At 39.5% G+C, this 26,358-nt stretch overlaps 1 protein-coding gene across 2 annotated transcripts; it reads left to right on the top strand.

The window, feature by feature from the left end:
- On the top strand, positions 1-25,375 carry Eed (embryonic ectoderm development). Of its 2 annotated transcripts, none has more exons than XM_051192199.1 (12): positions 1-438; positions 3,926-4,078; positions 5,740-5,832; positions 6,528-6,593; positions 7,770-7,895; positions 10,133-10,214; positions 12,374-12,465; positions 14,690-14,823; positions 17,153-17,258; positions 23,662-23,820; positions 24,409-24,482; positions 25,035-25,375. In XM_051192199.1, exons 1-12 carry the CDS (start codon positions 325-327, stop codon positions 25,159-25,161), a joined length of 1,326 nt encoding a protein of 441 aa, XP_051048156.1. In that variant the 5' UTR covers positions 1-324; the 3' UTR covers positions 25,162-25,375. The 2 variants fall into 2 exon arrangements, with proteins under 2 accessions (XP_051048156.1, XP_051048155.1); XM_051192198.1 differs by having other exon boundaries at positions 192-438; positions 23,662-23,731; positions 25,035-25,178.
- The last annotated feature ends 983 nt before the right edge of the window (positions 25,376-26,358 follow it).

Genomic DNA, 26,358 nt, shown 5'->3' with positions numbered 1-26,358 from the left:
ATCCTGCCCTCTGAGCCAGCGGACCCAACGCCTCAGTGCAAAGTGCCGAGAGGACGGCGGGAAAAGCGCCCGTCGGGAGCAGGGGACGGGAAGCAGCCAGGAAGCCGTGCGGGAGGGCGCGCGCGCGCGCGCCCCTTTTTCAGCAGTGTGGCGGGGTCGCACGCACGCCCGCCTCGGCGGCTGGGCGCGATTTGCGACAGTGGGGGGAGCGGCGGAGGTGGCGGTGCTGGCAGCTTTGCGGCAGGCTCCGGCCGGGCTTGCTTGACGGCGGTGTGGCGGAGGCCCCGCCCGAGGCGGCAGGAACCTGGAGGGAGGCGGAGGAATATGTCCGAGAGGGAAGTGTCGACAGCGCCGGCGGGAACAGACATGCCTGCTGCCAAGAAGCAGAAGTTGAGCAGCGACGAGAACAGCAACCCGGACCTGTCTGGAGACGAGAATGTGAGTGCAGCCCTGGCTGTCCCGGGACCGTGGAGTGGAAGTTTCTGGTTCTTTGGAAACTGCGCGCGGGACGGGCAGGCGGGCGGGCGGCCGTGGGGGGAGGGAAAGGTGTCACCCCGCGCTCAGGAAAACGCGGGCGTGCGGGGAAATCCAACTTGTCTGAGGGATCCGAGCTGGGGCTGCGACTGGGTAGCAAGCAGAAAGTTGCGAAGGAGCGGATTAAGGGTCCCAAAGATCTGCGAGGTCTGCTCAGATCATCCTTGCGTTGGGGGGGGGGGGTGTAGGTACCTTTGGGGTAAGTTGACGGTGATTGCGAATCTGAGATTGTACTCGTTTAAAAGGCATTATCCAGGCAAGAGATTTTTGTTTCCCCAAAAAAGTTGGTAGAAGGGGTCAGTCGATTAGGTCCTCCAAAGGGGGTTGAGGGACTGTGTCACTCGTAGAGCGCTATGGAATCCAGATGGAAACTATAGCTCTTTGGCTTGGATTTTGCGTGACTAGGATTTCGTAAAAGTGGGGTGTGCCTTCGTGTGGACTTTGCTGTGAGAGGAGCAGAGTCAAGGAGATCGTGGAATAAGCAAGGGAGGGGATAATTCGAAAGTTTTTACTTAATGTAAAGGGATTGAAAGATTTCTAGCAACTATGGTTCATACAACTATGATGTATTTGAGCAAGTATGACGATTAAGTGAAGCCATAGTGCTTGGAGAACTGCTGCCCCGTAAAAAGTACTGTACAAGTGTAAAAAGTACTGTACAAGTGTAAAAAGTACTGTACACGTGTTCTAATAGTTGGTTACTTACGACTTCGTAGTGTAGAGTTACCGCTTTGACCTTTTAGTATGCATAATTACCCAGAATTTAATGAAAATGCCAAATTTGTTTAGAAGGAGGAAATTGTCGGGGAAAAGTTAAATGAAAACTCGTTTTCTTTTTGCAGACTCGTAAGGGAAATGTGTTTTTTTGGTGCTTTATAATGATTGAACTTTTAGTATGTGTTTCTTTGACACATTACTGAACCCTTTGGGGTTCTCTCCGAGTAACCCTTTTTTTTTTTTTTTTTTTTTTTTTTTGGAGTCAGAGTCTTCCTGTGTAGCACAAACTGCCCTCAAACCTGTTACGTTCTTACCTTGTCAGTACCTAGATAATCCTCTCAGTACCTAGAATTCTTTAGTTCACCACCAGGACCTGCAGAACACTATAGATACATAGATGGAGTATTATAAGATTACAAACAAGATCAAGTATAAAACTTTAAAACATATTTAAAAGAATTAAGGGCTGGAGGCATAAAGCTTATTTGTAAAGCATCTGCCAGGCATATGAGGCCCCAGGGTCTGTCCTCAGCAAAAGGTGTACGTACCTGTGTTGTATTTTATTTTATCTTTAATTAAATTTTTAGTTTTTGAGACAGGGTCTCACCTTGCACTCTTGGTTGGCCTGGAAGTCCAGTGTTCAGGTTGGCCTTGATCTCAGAGATCCATCTGCCACTGCCTGCTGAGTGCTTGGTATCAAAGGCCTGAGCCACCATGACTGGCTCCCCATTTAGATGGAGTAATATATGTGTTTCTTAGCACAGTAAGTAGCAGGTTTTGCCAGAACCATTGGTAGAAGTGGTAGGCTGAGTTTTAAGATCTGTAACAATTGTAATAGAGGATGGAATCCTTAACCTGAAAATCCAAAAATCAGAACTTTTTGCATGTAAGAAAAATTGATGGCTGTGCTGTAGTGGCACTTAGGAGGTAGAGGCAGATGGATCAATGTGAGTTCCAGGTTAGCCTGGTCTATAGAGAGAGTTCCAGGACAGGCTCCAAAGCTACACAGAGAACTTGTCTCCAAAAGCAAAAGGAAAGGAAGGGAGGAAGAACATTTGACAGGTGAGGAGAAACATAAAAATCAAAAAAAAAAAAAAAATTTTTTTTTATCATGATCTAGTTTGTGCCCATGCTGGCCAAAGTCCTTCTGTCTTTACTTCCCAATTGCTGGATGAACAGATGCCTAGCTAAAATTGATTTCAATTTAGGAGCCCAGTTTAAACTTGTAATGTAACATTTTAAATTTCCATAGAAACTAATTGTTATATTAAATTGCAATTCAGATGTTCATTAAACACCTACTTTGTAGGCGTACTTCATTCCTTGTTTGGTTATTTATTTTTGCTGGTTTTTGTTTTTGTTAGTCTCACAGCTTCAAACTCATGATGGCTACTCTCCTGCCTCAGCATTCCAAGTACTGGGATCATAGGCATGAGACACTATGCCTAAGCTTCATTTCTTTTTTCTGGTGTTATATGATATGTGTTCTAGATGGGTGTATTTTCTTAAAAGGCATTACATTTTGGACCAATGTGAAGTTTATAAAACCTTAAGAACTAATGTTTTTAATCGAATTAGTGGGTTTTTTGTTTGATTGTTTGTTTGTTTTGTTTTGTTTTGCTTTTTAAGACAAGGTTTCTCTGTAGCTTTGGAGCCTGTCCTGGAACTAGGTCTGTAGACCAGGCTGGCCTCAACTCACAAAGATCCACCTGTCTCTGCCTCCTGAGTGCTGGGATTAAAGGCCTGAGCCACCACAGCCCCGCAAATGAGTGATTTTTAAATACACTTTGACACTTCATTTTTAACCTATTGTAATATGGAACCTTTAGCAAGCTTTGCCTTAGAAATAGACTACAAAGGCAATGTAGGCTTCATGGACTTTAACCTCACAGCTATTAGACACTCTGACAGAAGGGTTCCTCTGGAGGATTTAGGAACTACTGCCCCAGGGTAATAGCTGGAAATCTTTGTATTCCAGAGAAGACTTAAGTATGGGTTCTGAACTGAAGATAAGTTAGAAGAATTTTCAGTGTTTCCTGAAGCCTTATCTATATTTAGACAGATTACTGTGTACAGAGTTCAGATATATGCATGGTAATATTCAAACTGAATCATATTTCATTTACACATAGTATGGACTAGGTAGGACTTCTTTAAAATACTAAATAAATCTGCTGTGTTACAAAAAAGTAGAATTATATACTTACTCTTCCACTTGAGTGGCAGTCAAATAAATTATGAAGGTAATCAGATTTAATGGATTTATTCTGTTAATTTATGTGTTACTGAAGTATTGGATACTAACAACTAGCAAGAGGACAGTTTTACTCAACATTTTCTTGTCTAATAGTGACTTTTCCACAGAGCTGTATAAGAATGGTGAATTATATTAGTGCCACTGACATAGGCCAACATCTTATTTAAAGCCCAAATTACTACTTTCTTTATCTTTCTTAGTACTTTGATTTTACTTTCATTGCAGTGTAAAATATCAACAAGTGTTCTAATTCGTAACTGGATTTTACTTCCTGAAATCCCCAGCTGCAGCCAGGAATACATGTCCCATTTTTGCATACTTAAACATTATTTTTCTAATAGTACAGTTGGTTACTTTTAAATACTGTATTTATCTATCTCTGTCTGATGAAGTTGTTCCTGATTTTACTGATTGCAGGATGATGCTGTCAGTATCGAGAGTGGCACAAACACAGAACGCCCTGACACGCCTACAAATACACCAAATGCACCGGGAAGAAAAAGCTGGGGAAAGGGGAAATGGAAGTCAAAGAAATGCAAATATTCTTTCAAATGTGTGAACAGCCTCAAGGTATGTACAGGAAGCACTAGGCTTCACACTTCTCAGGGACATACAGAATACCCTTAGGTTTAAAATATTTTAAAATTACAGTGTTTTCAAGGTTTGTTTAAACTAGATATACTTTATGATACAGTTAGTCATCTGAGTTTTATTATTGTTGTGCTTTACTTTACCTTAAGCTTTATTTATTGTTGTGCTTTACTGAGTTGCAGGCTGGTGTTGGCTTTGGTCCTGGCTGTCCTGGAACTCTGTAGACCAGGCTGGCCTTGAACTCACAAAGGTCCACCTGCCTCTGCCTCCTGAGTTAGGAATTAAAGTCGTGGGCCAGCACTGCCGGGCAAGCCCTGGATTTTTAAGAGATGAGAAAATGAAAGCTAGATGACTTTAAAGGTGAGGGAAAGTGCTTTCACGGGAACTTAGAAGTTAGTGTTATACTCAAGGAGCTTGCAATAAGGCCCAAAATCTGAAATGCAATTTAGAAAACAAAAGTGAACAACCCTGTAGTGTGTTTGCCTACTATGCAGTTTAAGTCCTGGTTTTAGTACCAGCACTAAAAATAAAACAAAAGAATCTTCCAGATTGCTGTCCCTTTGTGTATCCGAAGACAGTTCATTCCCTCCCTGAGTCCTCACGGCAAATAGTCTTGAGGGGATGATACTTTACTATGACCCAAATCCAAGGTGGAGTTTTTAATGTTGTTTTTCCAGACAAGGTTTCTCTGTGTAGCCCTGGCTGTTCTGTATAACAGGCTGGCCTTCAACTCAAGAGATTCACCTGCCTCTGTCTCCTGAGTGCTGGGATTAAAGTTGTATGTCACCACTGCCTGGTACAAATCCAAAGTTATTTAAAAGTGTTTGTATAGGACTAATAAGAATAGTGGCTGGGATGGAGTGTGATATGCCCCCACTTTCCAAGGGAAAAGTTAATTCTAATAAAATTCAAAGCCAGTTTGTTATAGGAGAGAAATAACCATGTCCTCTGAGCTCAAGAGCTTAAAATGTATCTACCAAAAGTTCTCAGTTTATTATGATTCAGAAAGATGGTTGGGTTTAAAAACAGACAGATACCAGTGTTTCCAGGATACATATCTGTTTCCTAACTTGTGGTGTAAATCTTTGTTAGAAAACATTCACATATTTTAAGATGTGTACACTTGTGTAGTGTCTTAATTTTGATGTCAGAAGTAGCGTGTACATGATATATGTCTTAGTGTTGTGTTGCTGTGAAGAGACATCTTGACACCTTGTTTTAAAAAAGCATTTAATTGGGACTTGCTTAGAGTCAGAGGTTTACTCCATTATTGTTATGGCTAGAAACATGGCAGCATGCAGGCAGACCTGGTGCTGCAGAGGTAGCTGAGAGTTCTACATCTGGATTCACAGGGAGGGGCAAAAGGACACTGGGCCTGGCATAAGCGTTTGAAACCTCATGGCCTACCCCCTCCAATGTCATACTGCCTCTAAAAAGCCACACCTCCTAATCCTTTCAAATAGTGTGATTCCTAAGCATTCAAATATACGACTCTATGGGCTTATTCTTATTTAAGCCACCACAGTATATAAGAAATGAGTGAACTTAATTTGGGGAAGAGGAAGAAGTGGGGAAATAAAGGTTGGTTTGTTAATGTCTTCAAAATTATGTTAAAATTTTCTTATTTCATGATTTTCTAGGAAGATCATAACCAGCCATTGTTTGGAGTTCAGTTTAACTGGCACAGTAAGGAAGGGGATCCTCTGGTGTTTGCAACTGTGGGAAGCAACAGAGTGAGTGTTAAGGGGCAGGTTGGCAATTGTGATCATTTTGGATGTTACAGTTAGTTTTGAAATGGAGTGATTTTAAAATAAATTCTGAATAGCTGGCTTACCAGTATAATTCTTTTGTGTAAGAGTGAAGCTTTTGAGAAATGGTCATGGTTAAAACTAATATGACTAGAAAATACGTTCTTGTTTATATTTGTTATGAAGCAGGCTTCTTAGTTTTCTTTATAAATATTTTTGAATAGCTTGACGAATTGACTTTTATTTACCACTCAAATATGAAAGAGAGCTGATTATTTTTGAAAGTTTCATTGTATATGTGTCAGTATGCTGCCTGCATGTGTACCTGTGCACCATGTACATGCAGTGTTGAGGGTAATCATCATTTCGTGGTACTGAAGATGTTTTGTTACAAGTTTAATTAAAGGAGAATAAATCAAAGTTATTTTAAGGTTTTCAACTTTACTCACTTTGAAAAAGTTCTGACTATATGGATGTTAAATGTTTGGAAATAGAAACTACTATTGCCAGGCTACTATTACACAAAAGGTGTGAAGATTTGTAATGGCTTGGGTTAGGTTACAGAGCTGTTTCAAGCAGTTTTTATAGTACCATTAAGTGGTAATTATGGCTAGAATGTTTTAAGGGTCAAGTGAATGTTTCTTTCGCTGAGATGACAATGCATATTTTTGTTTCTTTAGGTTACCTTATATGAATGCCATTCACAAGGGGAAATTCGGTTATTGCAGTCCTATGTAGATGCTGATGTATCCTTTTCTTACTGCTTTTATATCTCTTGTTTAAAACATTGATTTTGATAAGTACACTAAAATTTTGGGTTTTTTGAGACAGGGTTTCTCTGTGTAGGTTTGTAGACCAGGTTGACCTGGAACTCTGCCTACCTCTGCCTTCCCTGTGCTGGGATTAAAGGCATGCAACCCCCCCCCCCCCAAACAAGTTACTGTCCCAGTTTCTTTCTTTAGCTAGCAATACTGTCATTGTTACTCAAGGGGACCTATCCTAGTATCCCGTGTACCTGATCTTGAATTTGTCATGAGGTGGCTGTGGTGGTGGGAGTCCGATGAGTAGAGTTGGGAGCATTAGAAATCCGTGATAGTAATTGTTAGCAGGGACCAGCTAAGCCTAGAGTTTTACAGTTTCAGTATACGTAGCTCTCAGTCTTTCTAAGTATTTGATCAACAAAGCTGAGATGGGAAAAATAAGTGTGTAATTTAGGAAATTATTAGAGAGTGGGTTATGATGAATAGGAAGATCTTAATTTAAAAGCCCAAAGATTTTTTTTTTTTTTTTTTAGGAGTTTAAAAAGGCTGAGTGATAAGATGTTTCTTCCAGATCCATTTTTAAAAAATACAGAAAGTGAAGTAAGGCGACACTGACTCTGTAGATGACATGGAAATGAGTGAACAGTTGCCATGTTAGGATGGTGAAAAATTTATAGGTTCTTAGCAGTATCAGGACAAAGGGTCAGTAAAGCAAAGCCTGCAGTCTCACCACTTAGCTTTATAAATAAAGTTTTATTGGGGAACAGTCGTGCCTGTGCTGAGCTGCTCTTCCTTGCTGGCTTGGCAGTACTCCAGTGGAGGAGAGTGGTTCTACAGGCAGCTAAAGAGAAGTGTGCAAGGAGAGAGCTCATTTGATAATGGATTTCAGACCTAAAAGTGCTGCCACTCTGATATTATTTATTTTTGAGAATAGGGCCATGCTGAGCAGCCCTGGCTGGCCTCTAATTTGAGAAAATCCTCCAACTTCTTCCTCTTGACTCATGGTACACCTGGCTATCACTGTGCAAATTTTGTATAAAGGAAAACGAATACTTAGCTATCCAAAACCTTAGAAGTTATTTAGACAGTTCTGTTTACTGTAAACATTAACATGTTTATTTTCCAAGATAAATTATGTATTTCTTAACTGGCATTTCTTAGGCAGATGAAAACTTTTATACTTGTGCATGGACCTATGATAGTAACACCAGCCACCCTCTACTTGCTGTTGCTGGGTCTAGAGGCATAATAAGGATAATTAATCCCATAACGATGCAGTGTATAAAGGTGGGTCTTGGGTCAAATTGTAGAGTTGCTACTTTTGAATATTCAGGTTATAATTTCATGGAATGACTTTAAAACTAATGTAGTTAATAACTATAATACTTAATTTGATTTGTACCTTGCTCACTGCTTCTCTTTTACCAGTCATTTGTATTCATTTTGGGTGTGTGGAGCAGATGCATATGAGTGTATACGTGGAGGAGGTCAGAGGTGTCAGTTCCCATCTTTCACCATATGGGTCCTAAGGACCCAATTTGGCTTTCAAGGATGCCAGCCTGTACCTTCACGTGCTAAGCCATCTTGCTAATCCCGTTACTTTCTTTAGAGCAGTCTTTTGAAACTTCTGTGACTGAGAATGTAAATTAAGGAATATGTATGTAGGAAAGTGTTAGTCTTATCTTTTTTTTTTTTTTTTTTAAAGACAGGTTTCTCTTTGTAGCCCAGGCTGTCCTTGAACTCAGAGAGATTCACCTGCCACTGCCTTCCCAGTGGTGTGTGCCACTACTGCCCAGCTTAAATACCCACCATTTTTTAATTTATCTCCTTCCCTTGCTTTGAGTTCTGTTTTTAAAAAACTAATTTATTCCCCTGAAGGTGGGTGTCAGCTAGGAGAACTGGGCAGTCAATGGGGCCTCTGGTAGTGGATCAGTATTTATTTTTCTGGTGTATAAATGGACTTTGGGAGCCATTCCACATAGAGGGTTACTCTCTCAGCCTAGACACTGGGGAATGGGGGGTTGGGGAGACAAGGTTCCTCTCCAAATGATATGACAGACTTTGAACTTTTAAGATCCCCGGTGGAAGGCCTCACCCTCCCTGGGGAGGAGAAAGGGGATGAATGAGATAGGGGAGAAGAGGAGGGAGAAGGAACTGGGCTTGACATGTAAAACATGATTGTTTCTAATTTAAATTTAAGAAATTGTATAAAATTAAAAAAAAGATGTTTATTTTACATCCCAACCGAAGTTCCCCCTCCTCCCCCCCTTCTCCTCCCAGCCTCCCCCATCCACCCATCTACTCCTCTATTTCTGTTTAGAAATGGGCAGGCCTCCCATGAATATCAATAAAACATGGCATTAATATGTTGATAGTTGCAGTATGACTAAGCACCTCCCCTTGTGTTACGGCTGGGCAAAGTGACCCAGTATGAGGAATCCAGCATAGGAGACAGCCCCTGTTCCCACTATTAGGAGCTCCAAAAGAAAACCAAGCTACACAACTGTCACATACATTCAGAGGGCCTACATCATTCATTCCTGTATAGGCTCCTGGTGGTTGTTTCAGATTCTGAGCTCCTGTGAGCCCAGGTTAGTTGAATCTGTGGAGTTTTTTGTGACTGCTTTTTAACTGAAGAATAACCCCTTTTCCAAAGGGGACCCAAATTAAGAGTTGTGAGTTCCAGGGAACCCTGTAAGAGACAGGAAGGTAAAGCCCAGGAAGCTTATAAGAAGGCAGGCTTTAGATGTTGCTGTTTTTAACGTGGGGCTCATTGGCATCCTGGAGGATATCTTAAACAGTACTGTTCGCTGAGTGGTGATGAATTGGTCCCATTTTCCTTTCTTTAATTTGTTGGGCAATTCATCTAGTAGCAGAAGCAGACACTCACAGCTAAACAAACACTAGACAAACTCCTGGAATCCAGTTACAGAGAGGGAGGAGTGATGAGCAAAGGGGTCAAGACCAGGCTAGAGAAACTCACAGAATCAGCTGACCTGAACAAGGGAGAGCTCATGAACCCCAGACAAATAACTAGGACACTAGCATAGGACAGATCCAGACTCCTTGAATGTGGGTGTGTGTTAGGAGGCCTGGGCAGTCTATGGGGCCTTTGTTAATGGATCAGTATTTATCCCTAGTATACGAATGGATTTTGGAAGCCCATCCCACATAGAGGGACACTCTCTCAGCCTAGACACATGGGGGAGGGCTGGTGTTTGGTGGGAGTGATAGAGGAGGAGGAGGAGGTGAAGGAACTGGGATTGACATGTAAAACAAGCGTGTTTCAAATTTAAATAAAAGGGGGGGGTATTGTTGGGCAATTTTAGTGTGTAACCAAGGGTGAGAAGAACTTTAAGTGAAAGTTTCTGTTGGAAGCTTTGCTGGACATTGAACCTTGGGCCCTGAGTATATAGTAGGATCTACTACTCAGCTGTATCTCCAGCCTTCTGTTTCTTTTAAGGTTTATGAAAGAGTTTATTGGTTTTTGAGATGTGAAACAAAATGTTTTAAATTTATTGTAGCACTATGTTGGCCATGGAAATGCTATCAATGAGCTGAAATTCCACCCACGAGACCCAAATCTTCTCCTGTCAGTAAGTAAAGGTAAGCTTACAGAAACAAATTTCCTTAGTTCAGATTGTTTTGGAATAACTTTAAAGAGACAGGTTGTGTTCTAAGGGGAAATAACCAACATTAAAAGAAAAAAGGGTTTTAGTAGGAAAAAATAGCCTATATTAGCATCTCATAAACCAAGACTATAGAACAAACCTCACTTACTATATACTGTGATAGTTCTAGAACCTTATCCCTACCTGAATAATTACATTCGTTGCTTTATCACTTTGAATGACATACCACCATGTTAGGATTTTCAAAAGGTGGGGTTTTTTGTTTGATTTGATTTGGGGTTTTTTGGTTTTTGGAGACAGGGTTTCTCTTTGTGGCCTTGGCTGCCCTGGAACTCACTACTCCATAGTCTAGGCTGGCCTCAGAATTAGAGATCCACCTGCCTCTACCTCCCAGGTCCTGGGATTAAAGATGTATGCCTCCACTACCCAGCTTCAGAAGTTCTTAATAGTTCAGTTATCACCAGTTCTTCAATAATGTAAGAGATACTGTGTGTTAAGTGAAAAGGGCGGCTGATGAGGTGGCCTGACCATTCTTGGAACTCATGTAGAGGTGGGAGAACTATGTCCACAGAGTTGTCCTCTGACCTCCACACACCCACACAGAGGTAATAATAAAGCAAATACTACAGTATTTGCCATACTTTGATGTTTAATTAATTAGTTAATTAATTAATGTGAGACAGGGTTTCCCTATGTAGCTTTGGAGCCTGTCCTGGAACTAGTTCTTGTAGACCAGGTTGGTCTTGAACTCACAGAGATCCATCCGCCTGCCTCTGTCTCGCAAATGCTGGGATTAAAGGTGTATACCATCACTGCCTGGCTATTTTTATTTATTTTTTTTTAAGTTTTTCTTTTTGAATTCCTATAAAGTTTCTTCTAACTCTCCCTGCCTTTTTTTGGGGGGGGGGCGGGGAAGATAAGTTTCTTATTTTGTATCCCAGAGTGATACAAAGCCACAGAGAACTCTGAATTCCACTTCTTGGTGCTGATGTTACAGGTGTGAGTGAGCTACTGCACCTGGTTAGAAAAAAACATTGTGTTGCTCCTTGTGCCTGTACTGCCATTGTAAGATGACCTGGGTTTAGACAGACCTTCCAGCTTTTCTTTTGTGTTTGTTGGTGTCTTAGTATACATGGGTATTATTCCTGAATAGATGCCTGCACCACATGTATGCCTGGTACCTAGGGAGGCCAGAAGAGTGTCAACATCTCCTGGAACTGGAATTATATTCACCTGCCATGTTGGTCCTGGGAATTGAACCAGGGACCTCTGGAAGATCAGCCATATTCCTAACTGCTTAGCCATCTTTCCAGCTCCTCTGCTGTTTTTAACATTTCTGGACTTTCTGAAATTCATCAGATTGTTTTCTACACTCTGTTTGCCTCATCTCTGTATTTCTACTTAAAAGAATTTCATTTTATTATTTTTAATTATATGTAGGTATGTGTGTTTGCTTGTGGGTATGTGCATAAGAGGCAGAACCAGACACTAGATGCCCTAGAACTGGAGTTAGAGATCATTATGAGCCACCTGCTGTGGATCCTCTGGAAGAGTAGCAGCTGCTCTTAATTGCTAAGCCATTTCTTCTCTCTCCACTGTTTGTTTTTTGGTGTGTTTTTGAGACAGGGTTTCTCCTTCCTGTCCTGGAAGTCACTTTATAGATCAGGCTGGCCTGGATGGATGGATGGATGGATGGATGGATGGATGGATGGATGGATGGATGGATGGATGGATGGATGGATGGCCCAGGTTGTCCTTGAACTCAAGGCAGTCCTCTTGCTTCACATCCACTCTATCCCCAAATGCTGAGATTATAGGTAAAAGGAGAGGAGGATTTTTGCCTTTTTATTCAGGCTGGAGCTTGAACCCCAAGTCTTGGGTTCTGAGCAATGTCCTCAGTGTCTGCTGTAATTTTAATTTAATTTATTTGTTTGTTTTCCAGGCAGTCTTAACTTACTCAACATCAGCATTTCTGTGGTTAATTTTACATGTGGTATATTTTAAGTTGTTATATATCATGTATAATAGTCTTTATTGTGCATACATAAATTTTCATAGCTTTCACATATTAAGGACTTACTAAAAGTTTGCAGTAGTAAGTGATAAAAGTTTACCTTTCTGTTTTTATAATAGATCATGCTTTACGATTATGGAATATCCAAACAGACACACTTGTGGCAATATTTGGAGGTGTGGAAGGACACAGAGATGAAGTTCTGAGTGCCGTAAGTTGAAGCTGGGAGGAATGAGTTTATATAGTGTAGGTGCATGCGTGTGTCTGCTTCATGCAGCCTGCCAGGCAATCATTTCATCTGTCTGACATACAGACTTTCACACCACACATAAAAGAATATAGCAAGTTGAGCCACTGTCAGTTTCAGTTGTATAAAATCCATTTTTATACAAGTACCATGATCATTGTGGAAGAATATCACAAAAGTCATTTTTTTGTTGGTTTTGTAACTCAGGCTGGTGTTTAAATCTCTATCCTTCTGTCTCAGCCTCTTGGGTGCTGGGATTACAGACATGCTCTACCAGACCCAACTTTTTTTTTCCTTTTAATCTAAATCACCAAGTTAATTTTTCCTTGTTCCTGTTACTAAAGAACAAAAGTTTGACTGTCTATAAGAAATTGTTTGAACTTGGAATAAGTGATTCACTTTTAGGAAGTCTTCTGGTGTGCTTACACTTGCATTTCAGAGTTCTTCTTTTCTGGGTAGTGTGCAAGAACACTAGTTGATGTTTTTTTGTCTTTTTTTTTTTTTTTTTTTTTTTTTTTTTTATTGTTGCTTTGTGTTTTGCAATCAAAGTTTCACTGCAACACCAGCTGGCCTAGAACTTTCTGTGTAGACTAGATTGGCATCTGATTCACAAATAGTCTGCCTCTGCTTCCTAAGTGATGAGAGGAAAGGCTATGGCTAGGCCTGGCTTTTTTGTTTGTTTGTTTTGTTTTGTTTTATTTCTTATGTGTGTGTGTGTGTAGGGGTGTCTTAGAGTTTCTACTGCTGCTGAAAAACCATGACCAAATATAAAGTTGTTGAGGAAAGGGTTTATTTGGTTTACATTTCATATCACTGTTCATGACTTAAGGAAGAAGTCAGGACAAGACTCAGGCAGTAGCTGATGCAGGGACTATAGAGGTGTGCTGCTTACTGTCCTTCATCAAGAAGTATGACTTAGAGGGGCTGGACCATCTATCTGTTTGCGAGTCATCTGATACCCTCTTCTGTCCTCCATGGGCACTGCACACATGCAGTGTGCAGACATATGAAAAGTACCAGGTAACATAAAAATAAATGAATCTTTAAGAGTCAAGAATCTTTTTGTAAAAGGAATTCTAACATAGAGCCATCAGTGACATGTAGATTTGTGAAATCAATAAACACCAAGGCTAATTTTATGGTAAAATAGTTTTCAAGTTTGAGTCACTACAGAATACTTAGGTTGGTATAGAAATATCCTCTTTTACCATTACTGTTTTCTTCTCTCTCTCTCTCTCTCTCTCTCTCTCTCTCTCTCTCTCTCTCTCTCCCTCTCTCCTCTTCTCCCCCCCTCTCTCCCTCTCTCTTCCTCTCTCTCTCTCTCTCTCTCATTTTGAGCCAGGTCCTGGCTATTCTGGAACTCACTCTGTAGACCAGTCTGGCCTTGAACTCAGAGGTCCACCTGCCTCTGCCTCCCAAATGCTGGGATTAAAGGCATTCACCACTATATCATTGGGGGAAAAGGGTGAATATGAGCAAAATGTACTATAAAATAACTATACTATAAAATAAAGAATTCCCTCCCTTCCTCCTTCCCTTCTCACCTCCCTCCCTGTTTCTCCCTCTCTTCTTCCCACCCAGCCAAGGTTGTATTAGCTAACTGATTACTCATGGACATGGGGTGTGCCCTGAAGTATGGTAAATATACCAGGTGCCACACCACTGACTCTTTCTCTCCAAAGCAGTCCTCAGCTAGGAGTGGGACTTAATGTCCACCTCCACTTCTCCATGATGGCATTTAGTAACTTGAAGCAGGAGAAGAAAAAGTATAATTTTAACTGTTGAAGGACACTTATAGTTTTAAAAGTAACTACCACTTTAGTTTCTTAATTACAGTTAGACAAGAAAAGTAGTGTGTTAACTGTTCAGCTATTTAGTGTCAGGAAGATGATTTTCAGCATTTGATTTACCTTTAAAATCAAGGAAAGTATTTAAATATAGTTGAATAGATGACTGTAAATTCAAGTAACTTTTTGTCCTCTTTTACATTCTAATGGTGACAAAGTATTTAAAACTTTAAATGGAAAATACTAGTGTGACTTTTAATGTACTGAGGTGAAGCCTGCAATGTAGCTCTACTATTGTGGTCTGAAATACAGTGCTCCCTGTATCGTGCCCAAGTGAAAATTGGACAAATAGCATTTGAGACTATAATTTACTTATTTGCACTGTTCTGTTTTATTCCTAGGATTATGATCTTTTGGGTGAAAAGATAATGTCCTGTGGTATGGATCACTCTCTTAAACTTTGGAGAATCAACTCAAAGAGAATGATGAATGCAATTAAGGAATCCTATGATTATAACCCAAATAAAACTAACAGGTGACAGTTCTGATGCTTTGTTGTTGAGTAGATGTGTTTCCCTTTTCCCTTAAGTTTTGAGAAATAACCCCCTCTGCTGTTTAAAAGCCCTTTTTATAATCTCCAGATACCATTTACCTGCCATCAAATACACCTCTTTCAAAAGGAACCCCTTATGTAAATTTTTTTGTCTTGTTTGAATTGTTTTTATCTAATTTAGTGGTACATTTCACTTATTTTGATTTATGTACGCATGTTCTTCACCATTAAGTTCAAAGTATAAAATTTTAAATCACCCGAACCTATTGTGGACTAGAGAAGGGAAAAGACATAATACTAAATTCTAATTCAATATAGTAAACTATAGTTTCAAATTGGTTTTCTAACTATGGTTCATGACAATATAATAGTTCTGCTGGGCATGGCAGTAACAACTTCAATCCCAGCGTTGAGGAAGCAGAGGCAAGGACATTTCTGTCAATTGGAATATTGGAAGTCAGCCTGACCTACAGAGCAAGTTTCAGGCCAGTTAGGGCTACATACATAGTGAGACCCAGCAGATAGATAGATAGATAGATAGATAGATAGATAGATAGATAGATAGATAGATATTCCATATTTTTGGGAATGTTTTGATTCTCTTTTGAAGTGCTTCAGCTCTTGGTGTACTGCCTTTTTAGCACTTACTGGGTTGTCATGTGTTTACATGTGTTACTCTTTCACTATAAGCATCATGTTTAAATATTCTAACTATTTTAGCAAAGAGTTTTGAAGTCCAGTTATTAATAGGTTATTAATTTTCCAAGATTTAGTAAGCATTGGAATGCACCTACCATACCTCATGGGCTTTTAAGAATTAGTACAGCTTTTAGGTTTTTGCCTTTCAGTGTCATACAATATTAAACTTATGTTTTGAAATGATTGTTTGATTTCTGGAATAAATACAAATACAAAAAGTTTCCCTGTTCTTTTTGAAAAGCTTTAACTAGTAATAAAATATGCATTTGGTTAGGAAAACAACTGAAATTGGAACAGTTGAGAATTCATGTCAGGGAAAAAAAAACAAAAAACAATTCATGTCAGGATGGCGTGGTGGGATGAGGAAGAGCATTTGCTGTGAAAGCAGAAAGGCCTGAGTTCAAACCTCAGCACCCCTGTAAAAGCCTGGCTTGGTTCTCACTTCCTGTAATCCCAGGGTTGGGGAATAGAGCTTGGAGCTGTGCAGCCTAGGAACCCACTGGCTTCAGGGTCAGTGAAAGATCTTGTTTCAAAAAAGTGGAGAACAATAAAGGAAGACATCCAAGGTCCGCCTCTGACCTGCATGTCCATTTCATGGGCACATGTATATACACAAATTTTTGTCCAGTCATTAATAGCATTTTATCATCTTAACAGGAGACCCTAGACTTTGAAGTGGAAGGAATTTAAGATGATGAGTTTAATCTGCTTTTTTATATATGAGGGAAAGGGAAACGGGGGATATGATTGCCTTGGACAAATACTTGATTACAATCACAATTCTATAATTAATATAAAAAGTGAATCACAGCCAGGCCGTGGTGGCTCATGCCGTTAATCCCAGCACTCAGGAGGCAGAGGCAGGAGGATATCTGAATTCCAGGACAGCCAGGGCTACACAGAGAAACCCTATCTTGAAAAGAAAAGAGAGAGAGAGAGAGAGAGAGAGAATCACAGAGATGGGATATGGCTCTAGTTGAACACTTATTCAGCAAGGGTAATGCTGTGGGTTGTGACCCCCCCCCCCCAATGAAAGAAATAAAAGCAGACAAATACCATAGAATCACTACTGTTTAGAAATGTTAGGTGTGTATTAACCTGCCACTTCCAGAATATCTTGTTTATTGTTTTTTTTCACAAATATATTTTAGCAAAAATGTCAGAGGACAACTATAAAGTTACTTGTCATCTTCCCCATTTATGTGGGTTCCATACATTGAACTCAGGTCAGGCTTGTGTGGCAATTGCTTTTACCATCTCACCTGCCCCAAATTTAAAATCCTAAGTTTAAAAAGAAAAGTAAAACATTATATTAGAAAGCTGATAATGAAGAAAAAAAATAAAAATGAAAAATGGATACTTTATCTCTAAAAAACAGGTTAACAGAAAAAATTTATCTAGGAACACAGAAATCAATAGTCATTTTGTTCTGTGGAGTTTTAAAAATTGAATTGGAAAATAAAGCTCAGTAGGCGGAGTGCTTGCCTGATTTTCAGGAAGCCCTAGGTTTGATTCTGAGCCCTACACAGTGTATAAATCCCAAACTGAAAAAACAGCATGATCCTACTACACTTTTTTTCTTTTAACTTTTACATTTCCATTCTTCCTTCAGGCCATTTATTTCCCAGAAAATCCACTTTCCTGACTTTTCTACCAGAGACATACATAGGAATTATGTTGATTGTGTGCGATGGTTAGGCGATTTGATACTTTCCAAGGTATGAAAAACTAGAGTTAAGCATTGTGTGTATGTATGAGAGGGAGAGGAGAGCGTGAGCATACTTTTCAGGAAAGTTATTTATAAAATTTATTAAAATTGATAGCAGATAGAAAACAGTTTTAAGGAATTTTATGTTTTGGTAGATTTACAAATTTATTTAAGGAAAAAATTCACTAGATTGTTCTTTGCACTCTTAATATGAAGAGAAGTGAGATTGGAAGGTATGACTGGTTATCAATGATGTTGGGAAATAATAACTAAAGTCAATAGGAATGTTTTTGTGTTTATCTCAGTAAATCCTTATTTGTAAGAACAGGTGGCTGGAGTTCTTTGGCTTACAGACTGCAGTTTGCTCACCCTACTCTACCTTATTGGTGGATATAGATACACCTGCTCTATATCCGTGGGTTCCACATCTTTTAATTCAATTTATAATTGATCAGAAGTATTTGAACAAAAGAATTGAATCTGTGCTGAACATGTACAAAGGTTTTTTCTTGTTACTGAATACAGTACAACTAAAATATACACATTGCATTGTATTTGGTTTCATAAATATAGTCACGATTGAAAGTGTGTGGGAGTGTGTACATATGGCATTTCATTAAGGTACCAGGCCCTACAGGCTTTGGTGTGTGGGGCCATTTCTTCCAGAGAATTGAGGAGTGATTATGTCTTGCTATGTTTAGTTTTGTTTTTCCCAATTGGTCATCTAGAAGGATTGATTCATGTTCTGTGAACATGTAGGCTTGTCGGAGTTGGAGGGATTCTGGCTTTTCCTGCTTGGTTTCTTGAGGTGAATGTTAGGGCATTTCACATTTCTTTAGGCAGAACCTAGTTTGATTTTTTTGTGTTTTTCCATTTCCTTTGGGGTTTAGATTTACTTTTGTTGGTTTCATGTTCTCCTCCTTAAACTCTTTATCGTGGAATAGACTGCAAGAAGTTTTAAAGGTAGTTCAAAGAGGTATGACCATTACCCACTTTGTCCCAGTAGTTATTTTTTATGGGTATGAGTGTTTGCCTGCATGTGTGTCTGTGTACCTTGTCTGTGTCTGGTTCTCTCAGAGATCAGAACAGGACATTGGATCACCTGGAACTGGAGTTATAAATTAGTAGTTATATGTTAATGCTGTTGTCCTCTTGAAATCCTAGAAACATATTTATGTTGTGTTCCTTTTCATTTTGTCATTTTAGGAATGCTATGATTCTTTTTTACTGAGTTGTATTCAGTAGATCCATCCAAGTTGCTGCTTGTAAAGTAGTTATTTTCCCTTGCTAAGTCATCCCATGGTACCACTGTACAATCCCCCAAATTAATAAATAAATTAAATGGTTTGAGATAGAATCTAGTGAAGCATTGGCTAGTCTAGAATTTGCTATGTAGACCAGGCTGGCCTCAAACTCTGCCTGCTTCTGCATCCTCCAAGTGCTGGGATTAAAGGTGTATACCACCATGCCTAAGCTTCATCACAGCTAATTTAGCACCATATTATTTGGCTGAGTTTGTTGTTTACAGTTTTGAAGCTATAGCACATTTGCTGATGAACAGTTATATATAGGATTTTGTATGGACCTTTTGTTTCTCTGAGATAAATGCTTAGGAAAGCAATTGTTGGGTAACTGTTAAGCTTTTAAAAAACTACTAAACTATTTTCCAGAGTGCCATATTACACTCTTTACTAGCAAAGTATGCAGTGTTTCTATATCATTGTCATCATTTAGTGTTACCATTATTTTTATTTAGTTGTTACAGTAGATGTGTAGTGAAACCGCATCATGGTCTTGGTTTGCATTCTCTGCTAGTGATGCTGTTAAACATCTACATTTGTTTATTTACTTTCTGTACTAGTCAGGGTTCTCCAGAGGAACAGAACTTGGAATGTATGCATGCATGCATGCATACATACGTACATACATACATACATGCATACATACATGCATACATACATACATGAATTTATATACACATATGTATCCATTTGTGTATGTATGTGTGTAATGAACACACACACAGGACTCATTAGAATGGCTTCAGGCTGTGGTTCAACTACTCCATCAATGTCTGCCTATGAGTGGAAGGCCCAAAAATCCAGTAGTTAAGTTCACAAGGCTGGATGTCTCAGCTGATCTTAAGTATACACCAGAATCCCAAAAAAGTAGACTCCAATACCAGTAAAGGAATGGACTTGCTATTAAGGCCGAAAGCAAGCAGACCAAGAGAGGGCTTCCTTCTTTCTTATCCTCTATATGAGCTGCATATAGAAAGTGTGTCTTGGATTACAGTGGCTCTTCACACTGAATCTCAAAGATTCAGATTAGGTCTCCCATTTGAAATGATTTAAGAAAAATCCCTCACAGACCTCACAAATGATTGGGTTTTAGTTAATTCCAGGTGTAGTCAGGATGACAATCAAGAATAGTCACCACACCATGCATATCCTGTTTGGGGAAATCTCTTTGAATTTTGGAATGATTTTATAATTGGATTAGTTTTTTTTTTTGTTTTGTTTTGTTTTGTTTTTTTTTGTTGTTGTTGTTGTTTTTGTTGAACTGAGTGTTCTTTATACTAAATATGTACTTTTTATCAGAAATATTGTTTGTAAATATTTTCATTCATCTTTTTATTTTAATATGGCCTTCAGCTAAGAAAATGCTTAGTTTGTCATTGTTTTTAAATTAGGTGTGTGTAGCCCAGGCTAACCTCAAACTTGGGGTTCTTTACCTCAGTCTCCCAAGTACTGGGATTACAGGTGAGAGCTCCATGCCTGAAGTGTAGTTTGTTTTTGTTTTTTGGTTTGATTTTTATTTGTGTGCCACTGCAGTGTGTGGAGAGATCTGTTTTCTTCTTGCATGGAATCTGGGCATTGTGCTCAGGTTGTGAGTCTAGTGCATTGAGAACTTTTACCTGCACACCCATCTTGCTGGCCCATATATAGCATCGTTATGTGTAGTATTTCTTTGTGTAGCTGTTTTGAAGGTTGCTTTAGATGTCTTATTTCATGTATCTAACTTTTCAGTCTACCATATATTTGCATACTAGTAATCAAAGGAAGTGTAGAGCCCTTCCCTTTCATCAGTTTGTTACCAGATTATAATCTAATTGTCTTAAGTATTTCATTAATATTTGAGAGCCATATTGGATAATATAATTTTTGCAGTGAAACATAATTTAGAAATCTCAGAAAATGAAGCATTGTACTGACTGCTTTTGTTTTTCCTTTCCTAATATCCAGTTTCTATCCAGGAAGCTTCCTGCAGGCATTCATTTAGAGGTCTGCTATTGAAAGATTCATATACTTCACTCCAAATGTTTATTTCTGGCTTCATAGTTAGCCCCCCACACACACATACACACACACGGAAAATATCTTCCCGTTCACTGGCCTCAGTGACTTCTGATGTGAAATTCTGTAATTAACCCCCCCCCCAATAACCATAGCTATGTCTTCTATACTAGCTGCTTTCAGAGTTTTTCTTTTTCCTTTAGTTTTTGAATAAGACTATACTTTAGTTTAAAGTTTGAGTATGATTTGGCTAGATGGGCATTACTTTGATTTACCTTATTTGTAGTTCATTGATCTTGAATCTGTAGTAGATTTATATATTAGAGAAATATTTTGTCTCATACTTCACATCACTGATGATCTGATGATTCTGGTTTTTTTTTTTTTTTTTTTTTTTATTCTCTCATTTTGAGACATTAATGAGATTTTTTTTTTTTTTTTTAAATGCACACAGTTTTGGTCTTCTTTTATCCGTAGTCTAGCACTGAGATTTTATCCATACTCTAGCACTGTGAATTTGTTAGATTTGTTGTTGTTTAGCTCCTGTCCTGTTTCCTTTATTCTTCAGAATGGATACTATTCTATTGGGTTGTCTTTAAAATTCTTGATTCTCCTCTCTCTTGTTGAGCCCATCAGTTAAGTTTTAATTTTATTTGTATACTAGTTATGGGTCAAAATGCCTGATAAAAGCAGTTTAAAGAAGAAATGGTTTATTTTGGCTCCATTTTAATGGATAGTCTCTGATGGCAAGGAAGTCCTGGCAACAGGAGCATGAGGCAGCTGGTTACATGTGTCCTTGTTCAGACAGAGGTCAGTGAATGCTGCTGCTCAGCTTACTCTGCTTTTTATTCAGTCCAGGGTTCTAACCCATGGAATGTTGCCCCTATATACTGGGAGGCTCTTCCTACCTGGGTCAGCCTAAGCTAGAAAACCCTCAACAGACATGCAAAGGTATTTGTTTCCATGTGCTTGGTTCTAACTCCCATGAAGTCGATGATAAAAATTAGCCACATAGCTATAATATTTTTACTAGGACATGAATATCTTTTTTGTCATTCAGTCTGCCATTTGTTTTGTGGTGCTAGATCTCAAACCTAGGACCTCACTCCTGCTAGGCAAGCACTGTTACTAAGCTGGCCCTTGGGGTCTTCTCGAAATCCTCTTTGTTAGTGGGCTTCCCCCCTCCCCCCGAGACAGGGTTTCTCTGTGGCTTTGGAGGCTCTCCTGGAAACCAGGCTGGTCTCCGGAACTCACAGAGATCCACCTGCCTCTGCCTCCCGAGTGCTGGGACTAAAGGTGTGTGCCACCACCGCTAGGCTGTGGGCTTTTCTTTTTTATTACCTTCTCAGTTGTGGATAGGAACATTGCAGTGCTGCCTTGCAGTTGCCAGGTGAAGGAAGTTCAAGCTTCCCACTAGGCCTCAACTGACACCACCTTAAAGGAGATGAGGAGGATACCTTATCACTGATTACCTAGTGCATTCTACTGTCTCCATAGATAGTCTGTTGTACTTTTACCCCTGGGCAGTTGTGATGTGCTGGTTGCCAGTTCTTCACTGATACTAGCCAGGTTAGAGAGAGTTAACACATTACTACAAAGGATAGGAAGATCCAGGGATGTATTTTATTAAGACCTAAGGAATGATTTCTTAAAAGCAGGTTTTAATGGAGGTGGTTCCACAGATTTTTTTTCTATGATGTTTTTGGGAGTAGACCATTTATTGTGGAACTCTTGTTCAATCAGGCTGCTGCTGTCTTAGTTCTCTGGCTTGGAATAGCCTTCTGTTTGTCTTACGGTTTTTAGTGCTGTGAAAAGACACAGTGACCACAGCAACTCTTACAAAGAAAACATTTAGGGTGGCTCTCTTTCAAAGTTTCAGAGGTTGAGCCCATTATCATGACAGGGAGCATGGTGGCATGCAGGCAGACATGGTGCTATAGTAGCTGAGAGATGTACATGTTGCAGGCAACAGGAAGTCATCTGGCAATCACACTGAGGGAAGCTTGAACAAAAGACACCTCAAAGACAACCTTCCTCCAGCAATGACACACTTCCCCCAACAAGGCCACACCTCTTCTTTCAAACCACCAGTTTTTTACTTTCAAATTTCTAAGTCATTGCTTTCTCAGTATCCAGTCTAGGGTAGCAAAAGAAGCCCCAAGGAACTCTGAGTCTTTAGAGAAAACTCCAACTCTACAATTAGGACAATATTGGGCCAGTGATGTCAGACACTGCAGTTAGTAACTTGTGTAGGAGATGTCATTTAACTTAAGAATTTCCTAATTTGAAGAAGGTAGAGAAGAAGAACTTTTCACATTATAATCTTTCTATGGACCTGTGGTTAAAGTGTTTGAATGTAGAGACCTCAATGGGCTGCCATCTATGACTGAAAAACTCTAGAGGGCAGGGTTTTTAATCTAGGTACTGTTGCAGTTGGGCAGGCTTGGAGGAGAGGTTGTTGATGTTTAGCAGCATCTCTAGCTTTTATCTACTTAGAGGCCAGACACATTGCCAAACATTTGCTTGTGTGGATCACTGACTGGGATAGTGATCGAGATAATGGCCACAGGGAGATCGTTTTAACTAGATGTGTCAATTTCATGACCTGTTTGATCCTGTCCCCATGTCAGTACTGTGAGCTACTTTATAACCTATGATTACTTCCTTTTGATGAAGTAATCGATTTCCTTGATGTCTTTTAAGCAGCTACCATGTGGTGCCCACACTGTGGATGAAGCCTCAGTAGATAACAAGGTATAGGGAGCTGTTTCTGGTTATGTATGGGTTGGGAAACCAGTGGCCAGAAAAGCCTTCTATTGCATACTAAATTTTTCTAATTTTCTATAGCACTCCTCAAGTCTCTGGGTGCTAGCCTCTCTGGAGGAGAATTTAATTTGTTGTGGAAGAGGAACTATTTCAAATAGCACAATTCTTTTATATTGTTTGTCTTTTCCTAGTCAGTTTACTTGTCCAGAGGTGTAAACTTTGACTCGGTGGTAAACAATCAGTTTATAGTCCTGAAAAGCAGGTTCTTTGAGCTATCCTATAATGGTAAACAGTTTTATTTTTATCTTTGTAATTCAGTTCTAATACATGTCTCTTATTTCTCTCTTTTAGTCTTGTGAAAATGCCATTGTATGCTGGAAACCTGGCAAAATGGAGGATGATATAGATAAAATTAAACCTAGTGAGTCTAATGTGACTATTCTTGGGCGATTTGATTACAGCCAGTGTGACATTTGGTACATGAGGTTTTCTATGGATTTCTGGCAAAAGGTAGCACATACTTTTACATTTGGAATTGTCTTCTGAAACACCGTGTAGTTCTACCCTTTCCTGTTCTGTCCATGCTCCTTGTCCTCAAACTTTGGTTATGTTGATCCTGTGTTGATTACTTTAGCTGCCTTCCTCGGTGCTCACATTATCTGCAGTGTTATAGAAGAAACGGGCAGTTAGGTGTTGGTAATGTTACATCCCTAATGCCTGTTCCTAAGATAAAATGTTTTAATGTGTTCGTTATCTTACCTAGCTTTTTTCTAGAAAAACTATTATCTAAACTGTTAAATTCTGCTGCTGCAATTTTGTCAGACAACTGAGTCTTTCTCTAAGAAAGCTTTGGAAGAGCATCCTACTCTAAGGTAGAAAAAAGTACTGTAATGCTGTTCATGAAGTGTTGCAGAACCTTATTTTCTCAAGATGCCAAGGAAATATTAATTGCTCTTCTATACATCAGTAACATAAGATGCAAAAATTAGCCATGAGGGCCATCAAGGCTGGAGCTTAGGCTTCTCTAAGCAAGGATTACTTGAATACCTTAGAGCTCGGTGCTGTGTTAATTTTATGTTTTCAACTATGTTTACACAGATGCTTGCATTGGGCAATCAGGTTGGCAAACTTTATGTTTGGGATTTAGAAGTAGAAGATCCTCATAAAGCCAAGTAAGTATAGAAATTTCTAAAACGTTTCTAAATTGTAGCCTTTTTGTGTCATCCTTAAATCATTCATTTTTGTGTTGCTGGGTATCAAACTCAGGGCCTTGCACAAGCCAAGGAAGTACATTACCACTGAGCTGTGTCATAGCCTGATCATTTTAAACTCTACAAGTTTTAGAGGTTGGTTATTTATTTATTTTGTTTTTTCGAGACAGGGTTTCTCTGTGTAGCTTTGGAGCCTATCCTGGAGCTCACGCTGTAGCCCAGGCTGGCCTCGAACTCACAAAGATCCTCCTGCTTCTGCCTCCCGAGTGCTGGGATTAAAGGCATGTGCCACCAGCACCCAGCTCAGAGGTTATTTTTCTTAATACTTCAATTACCTGGTATTTCTATTATGGTGACAAGATAAGTATACCAAAATTGATTTGAGAATGAATTTGAGATTTGAGGATGAATTCTTAATGAAGATAGCTTTAAACTATGCATTTTCTCATTCCCTCTTTAAGGTAAACAGTGTAATGTGTGCTATTTAAAACTCTTGTTATGTTTTCTTCCTAGATGTACAACACTGACTCATCATAAATGTGGTGCTGCTATTCGACAAACCAGCTTTAGCAGGGATAGCAGCATCCTCATAGCTGTCTGTGATGATGCCAGCATTTGGCGTTGGGATCGACTTCGATAAACTATTTTTTTTCCTAGAAAATTAGAATATGTTTGTTGTCTTTGTAAAATAGAATTAATGTATCTTGCTAGTAAGGGCACATAGAGCATTTAGACTTGTTTTTCAGCATTCAATCAGGCTGAGCTGAATGTAGTGATGTTTACATTGTTTACATTCTTTGTACTGTCTTCCTGCTCAGACTTTACGGCTTTTAATAAAAATTTATTTTTGTAAAGCTGTGTTATTTTTATTGTGATGGAAACAAATTGGAAGTAATAAAATTATACCATATCTTTTTGTAATGATTGCTTTAACTGGAGTAAGCTATTTACTATGGAAACTTAAAAGTAAATTGTGTACCTAAACTTAAAATCTTGGCACTGCACCATGTAGCCTTAGATACTGTCACTGTTATTGGTCGTGTGCTGTGGAGAGATATGACCAAGGCAACTCTTAGAAAAGAAAGCATTTAATTGGGGACTTTCAGAGACTTAGTCCATTATCATCATGGTGGGGAGCACAGCAGCATGCAAGCAGGTGTTAAAGCAGTAGCTGAGAGTTACATCCTGATCCACAGGCAGAGAGAGTCTCTGGCCTTGTCTTGGGCTTTTGAAACCTCAAACCTCAGTGACATACTTCCTCCAACAGAGCCACACCTAATCCTTTAAAATAGTGCCACTGTGGTGACTAAAAATTTAAATTATGAGTCTCTGGGGGCTATTCTTTAACTGTTTTTAACTTTTCTTATTTATATATCGATCCCATGCCCCCCGACCCCTCTCCCATCCCATTCCCCACCTACTCCACAGGGAGGGTGATGCCCTCCAGGAGGGATAATCAAAATCTGTCAAGTCATTTGGAGTAGAGTGTAGGCCCCCCTCACCTCTAAGCTAAGGGAGTATTCCTCCATGGGAAATGTGTTCCCAAAGTCCTTTTGTGCACCAGGGATACATCCTGGTTCCACTGTCAGAGGTCCCTTAGACTGCCCAGGCCTTCTAACTGAGACCCATGTTCAGGGAGTCTAAGTTGGTCCAATGAGGGTTTCCCAGCTATCAGTTTGGGGGTCCATTAGCTCCTCCTTGTTCAGTTCAGCTGTTTCTATGGATTTCTGTAGGCTGGTCTTTACCCATTTTCTTATCACTCCTCACTCTCTGCAACTGGATTCCAGGAGTTCCACTCAGTGTTTCGCTGTGGGTGTCTGCTTCTGTTTCCAACAAC

Source organism: Phodopus roborovskii, unplaced genomic scaffold (genome assembly GCF_943737965.1).
Source record: "Phodopus roborovskii unplaced genomic scaffold, PHOROB, whole genome shotgun sequence".
Taxonomy (NCBI): Eukaryota; Metazoa; Chordata; class Mammalia; order Rodentia; family Cricetidae; genus Phodopus; species Phodopus roborovskii.
Note: the sequence above shows the minus strand (reverse complement) of the source record. Positions and strands in the feature narration are given on the sequence as shown.

Coding starts and splice junctions, on each gene's coding strand:
- Eed (XM_051192199.1), top strand. CDS start 325: ATGTCCGAGAGGGAAGTGTCGACAGCGCCGGCGGGAACAGACATGCCT. Junction 17,259..23,661: donor GCGATTTGATACTTTCCAAG/GTATGAAAAACT, acceptor TCTCTCTTTTAG/TCTTGTGAAAATGCCATTGT. Junction 24,483..25,034: donor GAAGATCCTCATAAAGCCAA/GTAAGTATAGAA, acceptor TTTTCTTCCTAG/ATGTACAACACTGACTCATC.